General features: G+C 36.0%; 2 protein-coding genes across 2 annotated transcripts; both read right to left on the reverse strand.

The window, feature by feature from the left end:
- Positions 1–2,677: 2,677 nt before the first annotated feature.
- Positions 2,678–7,774, reverse strand: LOC100777954 (uncharacterized). Its single transcript, XM_003538549.4, has 14 exons — positions 7,618–7,774; positions 6,788–6,947; positions 6,433–6,690; positions 6,082–6,256; positions 5,685–5,746; positions 5,416–5,579; positions 5,182–5,279; positions 4,790–4,848; positions 4,539–4,673; positions 4,206–4,453; positions 3,949–4,108; positions 3,623–3,698; positions 3,454–3,504; positions 2,678–3,106 (listed from the first exon to the last, which is right to left on the reverse strand). Exons 1-14 carry the CDS (start codon positions 7,677–7,679, stop codon positions 2,844–2,846), a joined length of 1,971 nt encoding a protein of 656 aa, XP_003538597.1. The 5' UTR covers positions 7,680–7,774; the 3' UTR covers positions 2,678–2,843.
- Positions 7,775–8,959: 1,185 nt separating this feature from the next.
- LOC100777425 (protein PECTIC ARABINOGALACTAN SYNTHESIS-RELATED) lies at positions 8,960–15,293 on the reverse strand. The gene is made up of 11 exons (XM_003538548.5): positions 14,834–15,293; positions 14,429–14,479; positions 14,219–14,309; positions 13,734–13,810; positions 13,193–13,281; positions 11,488–11,607; positions 10,776–10,892; positions 10,549–10,692; positions 10,335–10,458; positions 10,050–10,241; positions 8,960–9,710 (listed from the first exon to the last, which is right to left on the reverse strand). Exons 1-11 carry the CDS (start codon positions 15,125–15,127, stop codon positions 9,351–9,353), a joined length of 1,659 nt encoding a protein of 552 aa, XP_003538596.1. The 5' UTR covers positions 15,128–15,293; the 3' UTR covers positions 8,960–9,350.

Consider the following 15,293-nt stretch of genomic DNA (forward strand, 5'->3'; position numbering starts at 1 on the left):
TGAGAAAAAGGATTGTTTGAGCCCCGCTTGATTGTCCTACTATTAGTGCAAAGTCTCTCATGAGTTGCTTGCCAGAGGAAAACATGCATCCTCTGAGGAACTTGAAGCTTCCAGATTTTCTTCTAACGCCCCCTATTTGTCATAACATAAATGTATATCTTCCCAACCTTTCCCTTGATCACATTCTCCTAATCAATCCAGCGTCATTATAAGGAGGCATAATAGGCAAAATACACCGAATCAACTCATTTGGCAACATTGAGTTCAATAAAGCATCATAGTTGGCCACCCCACAACATGAGAGTCTCTTGTATTACCATGATCTCCCCAAATAAAGTATCTTTGAGTTTTCTGAATTTTCTCTAAGACAGTCTTTGGGATCATAGTCGTCACCATAAGATAAATCGACAAGGACTGAATTACCGATTTTGCAAGAGTGATCTGGCTTGCTAGAAAGAATTGTTGTGATGTCCACCCCGAGAGCTTTTGGGAAACTCTCTCAACAAGATACTGGAAGTCATTACATCTAGGGACTTTACTAAGCAGAGGCACACCTAAATATCTTTCCATAGAATTTGACTCATTAAAAGATGAAAGCTTGACTATAGCATTTCTAGTATGGGGATCCACATTCTTTGACAAATAAATATTAGATTTCTTTGCACTAATGGTTTGACCTAAGATTGTATAAAATAAATCCAACACCCTTTGCACACATTTGATTTGTTGGATTGATGCTTCCCCAAAAAGTAACATATCGTCCATAAACATGAGATGGAAGACTTGAGGGCCATCTTTACCAGCTCTCATAGGAGTCCAAAGACCTGCATTCACGGCTTCAAGGATTAAATGGGTGAGTTTATCCATACAATAACAAATATATAAGGAGATATAGGATCTCCTTGGTGCAAACCCCTTTAAGGGGGGTGAGGGAGGAAGCTCTACGACCATTCCAAAGCACGTTCGATAGAACAAAAGAAATGCAATGCATAATGACTGAAATGAGATTTTGAGGGAGACCGACCCATTTCATGGAGAATGTGATCAATAAAGCTTCATCTCATTTTGTCATAAGCTTTTTTGGCAAGATCCACCTTAATGACAAAGAAACTAGGCTATAGAGGCAAATAACACAATAAGGGGGGATTGGATTGTATTTTTAGAAATTTAAACTTTTCTTGAAACAAACACATGTTTTTCTTCATCAATAAAGCTTCATCTCATTTTTATTGTTTTTCTTGAAACAATCATCTTATCCAAGTTTTATTGAAAACAAATAACAAATATAGTGAAAATCTTGATCGTAGGAAGAGGCAATCTTTTTCTTAACAAACCAAGAAAAAAAAAAGATCTAAGAACAAATTCAAATCCTTTATTAGTTAAACACCAAGGAAAGCAATGAAAAAAAACACACAAGAATTTATACTGATTCATCTAAACCACCAAGACTACGTCCAATTCTTGGTAATCTACCAAGTTCCACTAACTTATCAAAAGTTAAGTATTCTTCATTGTCACTTCTGACTCTTACAAAGATAAGCTCTATCCCAAGCTTGAATTCAACGCAATATTTTTTGTCCTATCAAGCCATTGTTGGCTCTAAACAAATCAACAAGATTTGTTGTAAGATTGTTCAATCACTAATAAATGACCGTCTTACAAACGAATATCACACTCAATATTTTAGTCTTTTCTTTCAAGGTATATAAGGTGTCTTGAAAACTTTTTATCTATATAGATTTTTACAAAAAGATTTATAAGAAAGAATGAAAAAATATTTCGTGCAAGATGATTCGTGTCTTGTTGTTCAAAGTTTCTTCTATATATAGCCTTTATCTTCAAGTGTTCGTTGTCTCTCAAAATCTTTGTCTAATGAATTGTGCCCGTTAGAGTATTTAATGTTTGCATTAAATGCATGTTCTTTCTTTATTCAAAGAATTCATGTTTATAGGTAGGCGTGATAAACAGTTTGACAGAAAATCACTTCTTTCATCAAAACAAGTCTTTACAACAAAGCACGTCTTTTGATGAAGATCAACACTTTTAGATTTTGGACTTCGTTTATTTTTCATAAAACTTTGACAAATCATAGAAAAATGTTTCTACAAAATAAAATCTCAAATGTGGAGTATTAAATGAAAATCTTAAATACAACACTTAAATGTTATGTCAAATCATGTTAGAAATATATTGTCTAAAAACATCAATGCTAGAATACAAATCATGATCTAGCACATTAAATATAATTTTTATTATTTGTATTTATTTGTATCTAATCAAAACAATTATGAATCTTAATTCGTCTTTAAGATATAAATGTCTTTTGAGTGTGTGCATGCTATGAAGCATTTCTTGAACCACAACTATGTAGTTGAATGTTTCCGTCCCACCCTCTTGAGCTAGTGGATAGAAACCAGTGTGGAATGTGTATCTATCTTGCCCTTTTGGCCTGAAGCACGCCAAAATAAGTAGATAACCTGCTAGTGATTTGTAGGTCCTTTTTGTGATAGCAACTCCCGTCAAATTTACGGTTAATTGAGTATAGTGTAAAGCTATTTGGTACTTCCACCTACCAGTGACAACTAAGTGCATGCCTATTAGGCAACTCACTTACTCTTATTTTAAGTTACTCACCTCAAACATAGGAAGTGGTGTAGAATAGAAAACATTAAGTGTATGTTTGGTAAGTTGAAATTATTACGACATATGTTTCAATACAGATCCAATGGATAAAAGTCAAAACAAGAATTCTGATCTTTTTTTAAAGTACTTTCGCCTCCAAAGTCATTTTCCACCTGATTTTCAAGCATACACTAAGTCAGCCAATGAAATGCCATTTTGCTTTACTTATTTTCTTTCTTTCTTTCTATTTTTGGGGAAAGGAGGGGGGACTCGTTGCAATTGAGAACAATTAGTGCACTTCCATGCACTTCCACTGCCGTTGATAACGTTCCCTGAGTTATTTCTATAGCATCTCCACTCCACACTTCACTGCCCTGACAAGAACTGAAGTCTCTGCCAGGAAGAACCTTAGCCAGGTCTGATGTTTTTGCAGATATTACCCTCTTCTGTTCACTTAGATTGAAGAAAGCAACGTAGACTTCTCCTACACAGAGATACAACTCTAGGAGTTAGAAGAGAATAACTTCAAAGAATTCTTTATTGTGACATGGTCGCTCACCCTCAATGTCTGGCAAATATATATACACAAATGTAGTTTGGCTAAATTTGCTAGACAACTTTCCAGATAACATGTTCATTTTTCAGGAGTGCTCATTGGATGATTAATCCGATGAGCTTGACAAATTAAACCAATTTAATTGATGGATATCCGATACTTTAAGAACTACTTATATAATTTCATTAGTATAAGGACTATTTAGAAAGAGAGTAATATTTCGGGGACCAAATTGATGGTTTATTCATTTATCTGTAGTTTTGTTAGCATCATACCTTTTCTTCCTGTAGCAATCCAAGAGTGCAAGCCACCAGAATTAATAGTATCTGCATAAACGAACAATTTGCATCATGAATACTAAATTAGAGGAAAAACAAGAAAAACTCAACAAATTGTATGAATGACAATCATTCTAGAAAGAGGTACATATATACAGAATTTCACCTTCACTAGATTCTACTGTTGCACACAAGCCAGAATAACTATTCACCAGGGTCCCATTAGGGTTCAACTCCCACATCTGTTAAAGACTCCAAAGATCAACTTCTAACAGAATACACAAAACATATATATAAAAAAAAATGCATATCTAAAGGTTACTTCATATAAAAAAATTTGGCCAAGGCATATGATATTAAGATTGGAATAAAAGGAGTGGCGTGCACAAGCAAGATTATCTTTGAATTGTATACACCCATGAAAAACTGCAAAAACTACAGACCGGCTACATGCACTTTTGCAGAGCCTGAAGAAGAGAGACTACACCATACCTGATTCGAATCCCAACTGCAGGGAGAAAATGTCCCTCTCTTGAACTCTTTAGAAGTAAGCTTGCGTTTTGGAGAAGCATCCAAGCAAAATTTTATTCTGTTAGTTGCAACTAAATGATGTTTCCTTTGATGATACTCTTGATACATACTCGCTTCATCACTGTATCAGTATCGAAGTAACAATTTCTGTTGTTAACAACATTAATACTCAAATCAAAGTTAGGAAAATAAAACAGAGAAAGATAAAGCAAGATTACAATGGGAAGTAAAGTTCCCTCTTGTGCACACAGAAGGGGGCAAGATGCTTGTTTCCTAAACTCCTTTTCCAGCATATTCTTTCAAGGTATTGGTTAAGACTTTCACTAGCCCAACCGCTGGCCTTTGACTCAGTGCAGCTTGTGAGGCCCAATGAATGAGTGTAGGATGTTTTTATTTCCATGCTGCTTCTTCTCATTGGCCTACCAAGATCCTGATCTTCACTATTCACGCTTGTGATATAAGGAAACTGCCAATGCAGCAAAAGTAATATGACATCAATTTGACGAACATATTATTCCCTCCACCCCAAAAAAGTTAGATGGCTCACATGCCTCCATGTTATTTGAGCTAAAAGAATTAATCTCCAAAAGGGTAGGATTTGTTATAACATCATATGTGCTAGGATCAATCTTCCGAACATCCCCTCCATACATAAGGGGAGACTTTGCCATCGACCACAGAGTCATCTGTGGGATAAGAACACATTCACTCAGTCTATTGATAATGCATTTACAGTTGTACACAAGTTAAAATTAACACATGAATATATTGGAAAACAACTTAGTTGTTCTTTTATGAATACCTGTGTCTTCTTCTCTTCTAGATTGAGGTAACTATACCTATGTGGACCTTCATTTGAACCTTAAAAAAAAGGTGAAAATGCAGTATCAGGATCCATTGTCCCATGAGTCTAAAATCAAACAGCTTGTAGCAATTTTCTATGGTATGAGATTGCAAAACGTCTTGAGTTTTCTAATCAAACAGTTTCAGTGGATCAGCATTCTGGTTTCACATAAAAAAATAAAAAATATTTATATAAAATAACAAAATGGCAGAAGATAGAGGAATGATAAATTGAAAAATGAAAAGTGAAGTAAGTTGTTCAATAAGTACATTGCTGATAACTAACTGATTATAAGTATAAGGGTTGTGATATTCATAGGAAAGAAAAAATTAGCAACCCTGCCTCATTACCAGGATCAGTTAGCCATCCAAATGGTAGCATGTCCAGATCAGGCCAGGAGTTCCCCATTAAACCTTTTGCTCCTATCATATTAGCATTCGAAAAATCCCTGATTGAATCAAATAAATTAAATTTTTATGATATAATGATGGAATAACAGATCAGGGATTAAGAAGCAACACCATTGCAAGGTACTGTGAAGACAGATACAAATATTTTGAACTAAAATATAACAATGTAACCACCTTGTTATATCAAAATGAGCTTTGACATCCCCCCATGTATCCCAGTCATCTCCTGTTATACGATACATATTGACCAGTCCACTGACATCCTTGGCCATTGCTGGTGTCGCACTGGTTCCAGGAGACAAAGAATATACAATGGGGCGATCAAACTCCTTGAGAACCTACAATGACATGTCATTGGTAGTTTCCAATGGATTTAAATATTGCCAATCTTGGTTTTCATATGAGAGTAAAAGGGAGGGAGGAAAAGGACAACTGCAGAATACCTCAGACACATAGCTTATTTCATTTAAATCAAAGTCATCCCCGAATATGCAGTCATGTTTCACTGCATGGAATGTAGAAAAGCTGTTAAAATAATGGCTCCACTGAGTACTTTCTATTGCTTTTTTACTTCATCATAACCCCTAAATTAAAAGATGAATAAATAGGCAATCTATGGCGATATGATACGAAAACATTAATTGAAGTTTACGAGACCACTAAACATCAACTCCACCTATTAAATTATAAACAATAATCTTGAGCAGAAAATACAAATATTATACCAGAAATAAGTACAAATGCTTCCCTTATTCAAACTTAGTGGAGCTGATGCAATAAAATGTTAAAAATCATCATGATTGCTGTCAAAGACAGAATGTAAAATAGTCGTCCAGTTACCAAAATCAACACCCCATGCAGCATACTGCTCATAAAGGGATCTCAAAAAGGCTTTCCCAGCTCCCAACTTTGTATTTACACTCATGAAACCATGAGACATCCATGCACAAGCCCTTTCCGGGATTGCTATGTCTTTTGCATACCACACTCGACCAGATTCTTGATAAGCACCTCCCTAAGGCATTGAAAGAGGAGGAGATCAACAAGAAACTTTGGATTAAGGTATAGCAACATCCTCAACTCTTGCTTGTAATGTTACAAGATAAAATGCATTACATGGGGCATCCATTAGAGCATATTTTATTCCTTAAAAAAATATAATCAAATTATAGCATAAATAAAAAGCAATACCATTGTTGTATCAAGGATAGGGGTGTTTGCATTGACAGCTTGTGTGCTTATCCCTCTCATGACATGAATCCCAAATTTTAAACCCATGCTATGTACTTGATTAGCTACTTCAGTGAATCCTTTCCCATTTTCAGAAGAAGGCCACCTTCCTGGGTCAGGAACCATCCTCCCCCATTCATCAATCACATCAAATCCGAGAGAATCATGATAAGCGCCCTCTACTTTCCTTCTATACCAGAGGTAATCCACTACAACATACTACAAGGGTTTGAAGGAAGGTTATCATGTCTATATCTAATGAAAGTACTACTAACTTCAAACTCATCCATTAGCTATGGTTCCTCAGAAACTATACCTCGTATCCATGATCATGGAGACGTTGAGAAACTATTTCAGCACTCTGTAAGAATTCTTCTTCAGAAATTGTCCAGCAAAAGGAATCATAGGAGTTCCAACCTCTTGGAGGAATGCTAGCTTGCTGCTGCTCACTCTCGGATACATTTTGAGAGGACACACTGAAATATTATATTGGAGTCATCTCTATAGTCTACTCTTTTGTTTAACATCCCACAAATAATGACAGAACAAGGTCATAAAGATTAAGCCATCCAGAGGTTGCACTAGGACATGATTGTGCAAATTATGATTCAATTTAATCTAGTCATCATTACTAATTTTGCAATTAGTCAGGACAAGATTGAAGATGCTTATAAGATTCAAAATTATTCCACACACAGTTCAAAATTACAAGATTGAAGCTTGTCTATAATAATTCGAAAAATATTTGTACGAGATTCCTCGAGTTGACTTCATGCAAGAAAAGTGCCCAAGGCCAAAGTGAAATTTAGATGCTGATTTTAGAATTTCTCATAGATATATGATAGCCATAAACCGCATTCGGTGCAGTTTTTGTGTTGCAGAGATCAAATACTATGTTTGAACTTTTAAAGCAACCCACAAGATCAACCAGCTATAAGAAGCAGCCCAAAACTTGATGCGTTTTGAATTCAATAGTGAAATTAACAAGAAACGATGAGATAAGCTACGCAATTACTGATCAAACTTATTATCCAATGTGGAGAGGTTTCAATCAGTGATGAAACAAGCAAGCGAAACACGTAATCTATACTAAATGATAGCGACGGGAAAAGAATAAGAAGAGACCATATGGCCATGTTAATATACCTCTCGGAACAGAGAAAGAGGAGAATGAAAAGAGAAATTGAGGATAAGGAGAAACACTTCATGATTGCTTTTTCTGGTGCCTCTGTTTCGTTTGGTCACAAGGTTATTGTATACTCATTAAAAAAGAATCTCCATTATTTTTAGTTCATTAATTGGGACTTGGGAGACTGTCATTAGTGTCTTTGGCATCCTCATTAAAAAACTAGAAAATGTTTATAAGAAAAGGTTATTACTAATATATTGAAAATAAAAATATTTAATGATTTTAAATAATTAATAGAGTATATTAAATATTCCTTTATTAATGTTTAAATTTTAAGAATATTATATACTGTTAAACTGAAGGGAAAAAAGAAGATAAAAGAGGAGAGACGTGTTGTGTTGTCAAACCTATGCATATTTAATTTTGCATTAACTCGGTTAACTAAATTTTTAATGTTGTTACCTAGTTAAAGATGGTTTTGCTTGCACACGCAGTTCCAATTCGGCAATCACTTTCACTTGAACTTTTGTTTTGTCTCTCTGCGGTAGGGAGCATTAGAACAATGAATTGTTGTACTAGTGTACTACTACTATGCGAAAGTCGAATGAGGTTGGTTTGGCACGTGCGGTCTTATTTGAAGCAGTGGCAGACTTAGGGTCATGTGAGAATGTGCACTTGCATCCTCTCATTTTTTAAAATTTATTAAATTTGTAAATAAAATTTTATATTTTTATATTTTATTTTATCTATATTTATATAATTGAATCCACTACTTTTATTTTCGATTTGCCACTAGTTTGAAGGACAGCCTCGTTGTAGAACATGAAATTTTCGTTGGCATCAACTATCAAGAGAAATGAAGGGACAGGCGCGTACCCAGATTCCTCGCCCGACATTTAACATACAGAGGTTTAAGGCTTTCTCAATAGTTTAAGGATCGGAGGTTGCAATTTTGGTGCCCCCTCCCCAAAACACAGCCACCTTTCAGTTTGATCTAATGTTATCTTTTCACCATTTCCATCCTTGTTGACCATCATATATTTCTCTTTCTAACCCTCTCTGGTTTTCCAGTTTCCAATCTATGTGAAGCCCTGAATTAAAACTGCACCGTTTATCTTCACAATGGACTGAATGATCCTTTTTTTTTCGTGATTGTACATACTCTGCTATTTTTTAGCTTCTCTATTAAAAGATTGTGTAAAATAGTAATCAATGATTTGGAAAATCGAAAGTTAAAATTATTAATAATTTTATAATTTATTTTACATGTGCATCTGTTTTATCACAATTTCGAAAGCATCTTCAATTACACTCTGCACTTTTAAGGAGCCAAATCCTCCTATAAATAATCACAAAAGAAACCTAGCAACATGAAACTCATTAATGATTTGCACATTTTTCTTAGTACAAAAAATTGATCATTTTTTTCCTGGAAGAAGAAAAGAGGGTGGGGAATTGCTACATGTTAGATGAAAAGACAAAATCCAGCTGGTGTCTTGGCAAAGAGAATACTCAGAATAGGAAATCTGTTCATTAAAATGATAACCAACAGTCCAATCTCATTCCCTTCAAGCCAATATCACTGCTTCAAAATTCTATTTACTGCCCCTCCTACCTCAAAGCTTGTATTGACAGAAGCCCAGATTCCACCGTTTACCCTGTAGATAGATAGAATTCATAACTTAGATGGCATATTTCTCCCAAATGCATCTTGAGTAAAGTCCCATTGTTATCGATAAAATTGCTGTAATCAGGCTCTACACATGCACGGTGTCAGAGGGTTCTCCCAGAGGTCATAGTTAGGGAAAGTCTCTTCTGGCAATCCTGTCCGTGTCTGGTGAGTAACAACAACATCTTCTACAAAAGGAGCCCAACCCATATATGGATCCCCAAAAGACTTGGACATCAGCCCTTTGTCAGGCTTAATTGATTTTAAACGGTGACCCATGTATCTTCGTGCTCCAATGATCAGCTTAGCAAAGTTCCCTCCATGGGTCATCACAAATACATCTGACTTCAAGCACACCAAGAAGTCAAGAGCTGCCAGGCTAGTGACATGCTTTCTGAAACCATCTAACTCCTCTTTAGTTGTCAACTCTTCCTTGGTAACCTGTTGTCAAATGGGGAAAATATTAATCACATTGCAAAAGAATCAAAAGCATTCATACATGAATTGTGATGTTATCAAGGAATAAACTTAATATATTTACTTAATTATAATGGATAAGTAAATTTATATAGAGCAAGAGATCATTGCATCATGGCTTGAATGCTTGATAGCCTCAACTGACATTAGAACCCCATGTCATGACATCACTTCATTCACCACATAATAATGAATGTGATTTTCATCAAAAACAAACAGAAGACAAAGGTTCAAAATCTGAAGGACTTCAAGGAAGCACCATGTTCATTTTCTACAATCCATGCAGTAGTGAAGAGGCCTTACCAGATTAGGGAACATATTCCTTAGTGGAGCCATCCGGTTCTGTCCACCATACACCTGTCCAGAAGCTACGTAAATTTGAGTTTCCTTTGGATAGCCCATGGCCCGAAGAATAACAGCCACTTCTCCAGGCTCTAGAGGACATCGTCCTTCCTTTCGCTTCTGCAGAGCTAATTGCCACAGATGGGAACCATTCTGCATTTTCAACAAAGACAAATATGACCAAAATACTCCAATAGTAGGCTCTTACAGCTCATACTTAATTCAAATAAAAAATAGTATGGCCACCTTGTACCGTCGAGGCCACTCCTTTTTTCTATACTCCGCCATTTTGGCTTTCTCGTCTCTTGTCCCCACAAAATCACAGAATGATAGTCCCACCATTCCTTTCTCAAATCTAAGATGCAGAGCCCTGTTTACAGTAAAATTCTTAAATCACTGACACTGGAAAAATTCACCCAAACTCAGTTACAGCAAGATCGTGATCACAAATGTCACATACATGTAAGGGTTTGAACTGCCAGTTCGGTTTCTCATTCTTGATGCTAGTGAATTAGCCATCTGCTCTATATCAGGAAGAAATTTCAGCGCATGATAATTAACTCTACATCTCAACTTGTTGATTTCAGGAGGAACATTGTCATATCTGAAACAAGAACCAAGACATCATAACAAGAACAATTACATATAAAAAAGTGGCCTCTAGCATATATATTATCGTTGGCCTACCCCAGCCTGTCAACAAAGGGTTTCAGAGCCATAATCTTCTTCTCCTTGACTCGGGGCAAAACATTATCGATGTAAAATTGTGCCGGTGCATATTTGGGAATGTTTTTTACAGTCCGTCTGAAAGAGAATATATTTTTGCTTTGTTAGTCAAGCCAAGTGTACCCAATCACAAAAGGCATTGATAACAAACACCAACTATCAGAAACATCTTGGTTGGTATGACATCATTGGTAACAATATCCTAAAGCTAAGAGAAATGTGTAAGTTAGATAGTCATCACCAGTTGCGGGCATGTTTAAATAACAAGTAATTTAAATTAATAATTATCATCGCATTCGATCACAAGACCCAGCACTTCCACCAAAACCAAAAGTTAGTATGTCTATTGATGAAACAGAAAACCGACAAAAAGGTAGCTTGCTCTTGACATATTTATCCTTCTCTTATCAGCTATAACTTGGGATGTAAGTGTTCAAAAGACTCAAATAAAAAAGCACGGGAATCTCTAACTTTAAATTCAAAATTATTATGCTATTCAATCAAACATGTCAATCAGTACACTGATAAAACAGAAAACAAAAAAGATACTGCTTGAGGACATATTCCATATCTCAATTTTAAGGGAAATGGAATATGTTTATCCATCTCTTATACCGACTTGGGATTTAAGTTTTCAACAAATTAATAAAAAAAAAACAGAAATCTATCAAACCTTATGCTAGTAAATAACTCTGATTTATCGGTAAACCATGTTGGGATATCACGGACAATACGAACATCATACTTCAGGTAGTCAATGAAGTGATCCACATCAAAAATGTCTTCAAATTTCCTGCAATCATGAAATGCATCACCATGGTCAGAAAGGAGGGCCAGCATTGAAATCCACCACACAAGGCAAGAAAACTAATAGAAGAGGAAGTACAGCTAGCAGAGTGATAAAAGAATTGGCCAAGTGAATAAAAATTTAAAAACTATTTGGCTTTACTGGTTAAAGAAAAATGATATTGGTGATCTGATGTCATACATGATACATATGCTTAGCAAAACAGTGGTGATAATTAAAATTTAAACAGTTTAATTAATAATTTGGTCCCTATAGTTGACACCCTTTTCGTTTTAGTCCCTACATGAAAAATATATATATATGTTTTGGTTCTAGTACAAAATATAATTCTCGCATTGGTCTATGTCATTTGTCCCAGTTATCGCGGTGTTAGTCTAAGTTGTCTAACAGTGTCCCTATTTGGTAATTAATGTTGACAACCAAGAAACGACATCATCAATCAAATTAATTCATAAAAAAACTTCTCTTCAACACCAAGTGTGTCATTTTCTGCATCCGCCACACCCATCAAATATCACCCCAATCCATAACCAACAAAAATAGCAAAAAAATCAGCAGCCAAAGATCTCCAAATCATGATCAATAGTAATCCATTCTACAACCTAAAAAACATCTTCAATTAAACCAACACCATCCCAAACTTCACCCAGAAAACTTCTGCAATTCACTGCTTAACCAAACTCCTGAAACATCTCTATGATACTTTTCTCCACAACTCCTACAAACAACAAAAACAACTATCCAAGACCCATAACCCAGAAAATAGCAATTTTGTCCTCTTAGCAATTCTAAAAAAAAATAACCTTCATCTCTGCCCTAGTAGCAAAGCCACAACATCTCAGACAATCATCCAAATGAGACCAACAAATCAAATAACCCCTAAATCACCTGCAAACTGCCCCATTAGTAGCAACGCCCCCAAACTGTCAGTTTCCAAACTACCCAATCACGAACACATAGCCACTGTGGCAGGCTGGCAGCTAATCTTCATTGACATTACATTACCGACCGAACACACTGTCTCAGTGCTTCTACACTCCTTTCGAGTCCAATACAGAGCCACACCACAATAGTTTGCATCCTTGAGCCATAAAACCAAAAGTAGGAAGCCCGGGTTGGTTTGATTTGTGACACAGTGTAGTTCTACAATTTGGAATGATAGGTTATTAAGTTCATACAAAATATTTTGTTGCTAGAACTTGAAGTGTGGAAGGTTGTTCTCTTTACAAGAACACACCAACTTTACTCTTGATTAGATTTTTAATGGATCAGGGATTTAGTTTGAAGAAGAAGCTGACTTATTGACCATGTCTTTTTCTTTCTGTCAAATGTAATTGCCAAGTAAGAACACCATTCGACAACTCAGCATCCCACTAAAATCATGATAAAGGGATAAACAGTAGGGACCAATACGTAAATGATTTTTCACGAGGACCAATACCAAAATGTAGAGTTTTTTCATGTAAGGACTAAAAGAAGAAAAAAGGTATCAACTGTAGGGACCGAATTAGCAATTTAACCTAATTAAACTTATCTAAACAACATGAAAAGAATGGACAAGAGATCTCACGTTTGGTCTTTCCAAATCTGGTCCTGCTTCAAAACAGGCAAAATAAGGGTGGCATTCAATATTTTTGCCACAGCCACTGCATTGCATATCTGCATTTTGAAAGATGAGCAGAAGTGAATCATTGATAGATAATTCTTTGAAACTTTCCACAGCCAGTCATATAACGCCCATTTCAATGTACAAGACAGTAAAATCAGCACCATGGATCAAATGCAACATTGAATTTGCATCAAAACCAATTTTAAACAGTAATTCTAGCGGCATTGCTATTTGCTAGTGCACCAAATTGGAAATAATACAGTATTGAGACAGCACTTTAACAGTTAAACCAGTCTATTCTTTTACTTTTTAATTACATCAGACAGTTCGAAGAACATCATGTTCACATATTTTACAAGTGGAAGGAAATTTTCCAATTAAAGTGCAGCAGTCTACAAGAGAACGATGGCTATGCAAGAGAATGTCAAATTCAAGGTGAATTTCAGAAAAGAAAAACAGTCTAGGCTAGAGAGTAACAAAAATGAAGGAACATATCTCATACCGCAATTCTCTGCTGATTTAGACCACCTTCAGCATGGATGAATATATAGCCATTTGTTTCATTTTCAGGAGGAAGTTCTACATGGAGGTATAAAAGTACTGTCAATAATAACAGTAGTACTAAGAAATGAAAAAAATAATTGTAGATCACTTTTACAGAACGCCCTTGTTACAACTAAAAATCTTCAAACTTAAGGATTTTGCACAGTATTTTTATTAATGAAGATGAAGGTGATAAAAAAGTTAAAGGGTCCACTCGCTCCATTAACAAGAATAGAATTGCAGTCACGGACTTGTTGAGATACCACTTATAATTGCTTAGTCGATGCTACTGGCAAATGCAAAATATGTTAAGTTGTCACAACTTCTGGGTGAAGATATTCTTATTACTTTATTTGTTAATACCCTGTTTTGACATGGCTTGCTATGCTAATGAGATCTTAAATATGTAAATATAAATTAAGGAACAGAAAAATAAAAGGAAACCTGGTAAAACACCAGCCTGGCGCTCAGCACAGGGCTTCCAAGATGTTGTGGAAGAGAAAGGATTTTCCCAAAGTGAAGGCGATTCTTTAACCTAAAAATAATGCCAAAGAGCCCATGTGAATGGGAAAAGAACACACACCATTGGCATCGAACAATATGGAAGGAGAAACGAAACGAAACTCCAAAACAGTAGTCCTTTAGAGAACTTACATGCGGGCAGTGAAGAACAATCCCATCTTTTTTACACAAGTAAGGCGCATTCTACAAAAAAAAAAAAAAATGAACACAATTCAATCATAAGAACTTGCTAAAATAATAGTAAGAAATACAATTGCATCAGCTGATTGTTTCTTTCTGTATCAGATAAAAAAAAATTCCATGCATTACTTGCACAGCTACTCATTACTGAAGTTATAATAGCTGAACATTACCAAATCAAAATCAAAACAATAGGCAATTTAATTCCATTTCAGATAAACAAAATAACACTACACATTGCACATAAGGAATTTCGTTTTCCACACACCGAAAGGCGAAGAAGGATGCAATGCATTAGTGATTTAGTAGTGAATATGAAAATGCAGGCAGAGAGAGAGAGAGAAAGAAAGGACTCACGAGATTATGAAAGATTCTGAATAGGGAAACTAAACCAACGAGAAGAAGAAGTAATGTGAAAAAGATAGAGATCCTGGAGTTGTGAGGCGAAACCCTAGGGTCGTCCGTGAAGAAGGAGCAGAGTTGCCGGTCGCGGTCCTTGGACGAGTGTCGATCGTGCTCGTCGTCGTCGTGGGCGAGGTGGTTGTCGGGAATGAGAGGGGAGGAATCGCCACCGACGGCGACGGCGTCGCGCTTCATCGGAGAATTGGAGGCTCGGCTGCCGAGGGAGGAAGAGTGCCGGAGCTCCGCCATGCTCCGATTGGCGAAGGAGTGAGCTGTCTGTCTCTCCTAATAGCAGAGAGGGGAAAGCAACGTTTTGTTGTTGTGAATGTGAATTCAGATCCACTTGTTTGCGCAATTCATTACTCTACATATTCTTTTCCACAACGAGCAAAGCAACAAGTCTCTATTATTTCAT

The sequence above is a fragment of the Glycine max genome, chromosome 11 (genome assembly GCF_000004515.6).
Source record: "Glycine max cultivar Williams 82 chromosome 11, Glycine_max_v4.0, whole genome shotgun sequence".
NCBI classification, from domain to species: domain Eukaryota; kingdom Viridiplantae; phylum Streptophyta; class Magnoliopsida; order Fabales; family Fabaceae; genus Glycine; species Glycine max.

Bases quoted from the DNA above. Each gene is read 5' to 3' on its own strand.
- LOC100777954 (XM_003538549.4), bottom strand. From the start codon at position 7,679: ATGAAGTGTTTCTCCTTATCCTCAATTTCTCTTTTCATTCTCCTCTTT. The intron at 5,580-5,684 runs GTATTCTGCAGT...ATGTCATTGTAG, and splicing joins AAATAAGCTATGTGTCTGAG to GTTCTCAAGGAGTTTGATCG. The intron at 3,107-3,453 runs GTATGATGCTAA...ATCTCTGTGTAG, and splicing joins GATTGCTACAGGAAGAAAAG to GAGAAGTCTACGTTGCTTTC.
- LOC100777425 (XM_003538548.5), bottom strand. From the start codon at position 15,127: ATGGCGGAGCTCCGGCACTCTTCCTCCCTCGGCAGCCGAGCCTCCAAT. The intron at 10,893-11,487 runs GTTTGATAGATT...ATTCTCTTTCAG, and splicing joins GAGTTATTTACTAGCATAAG to ACGGACTGTAAAAAACATTC. The intron at 9,711-10,049 runs GTAAGGCCTCTT...ATTTGACAACAG, and splicing joins GGAATATGTTCCCTAATCTG to GTTACCAAGGAAGAGTTGAC.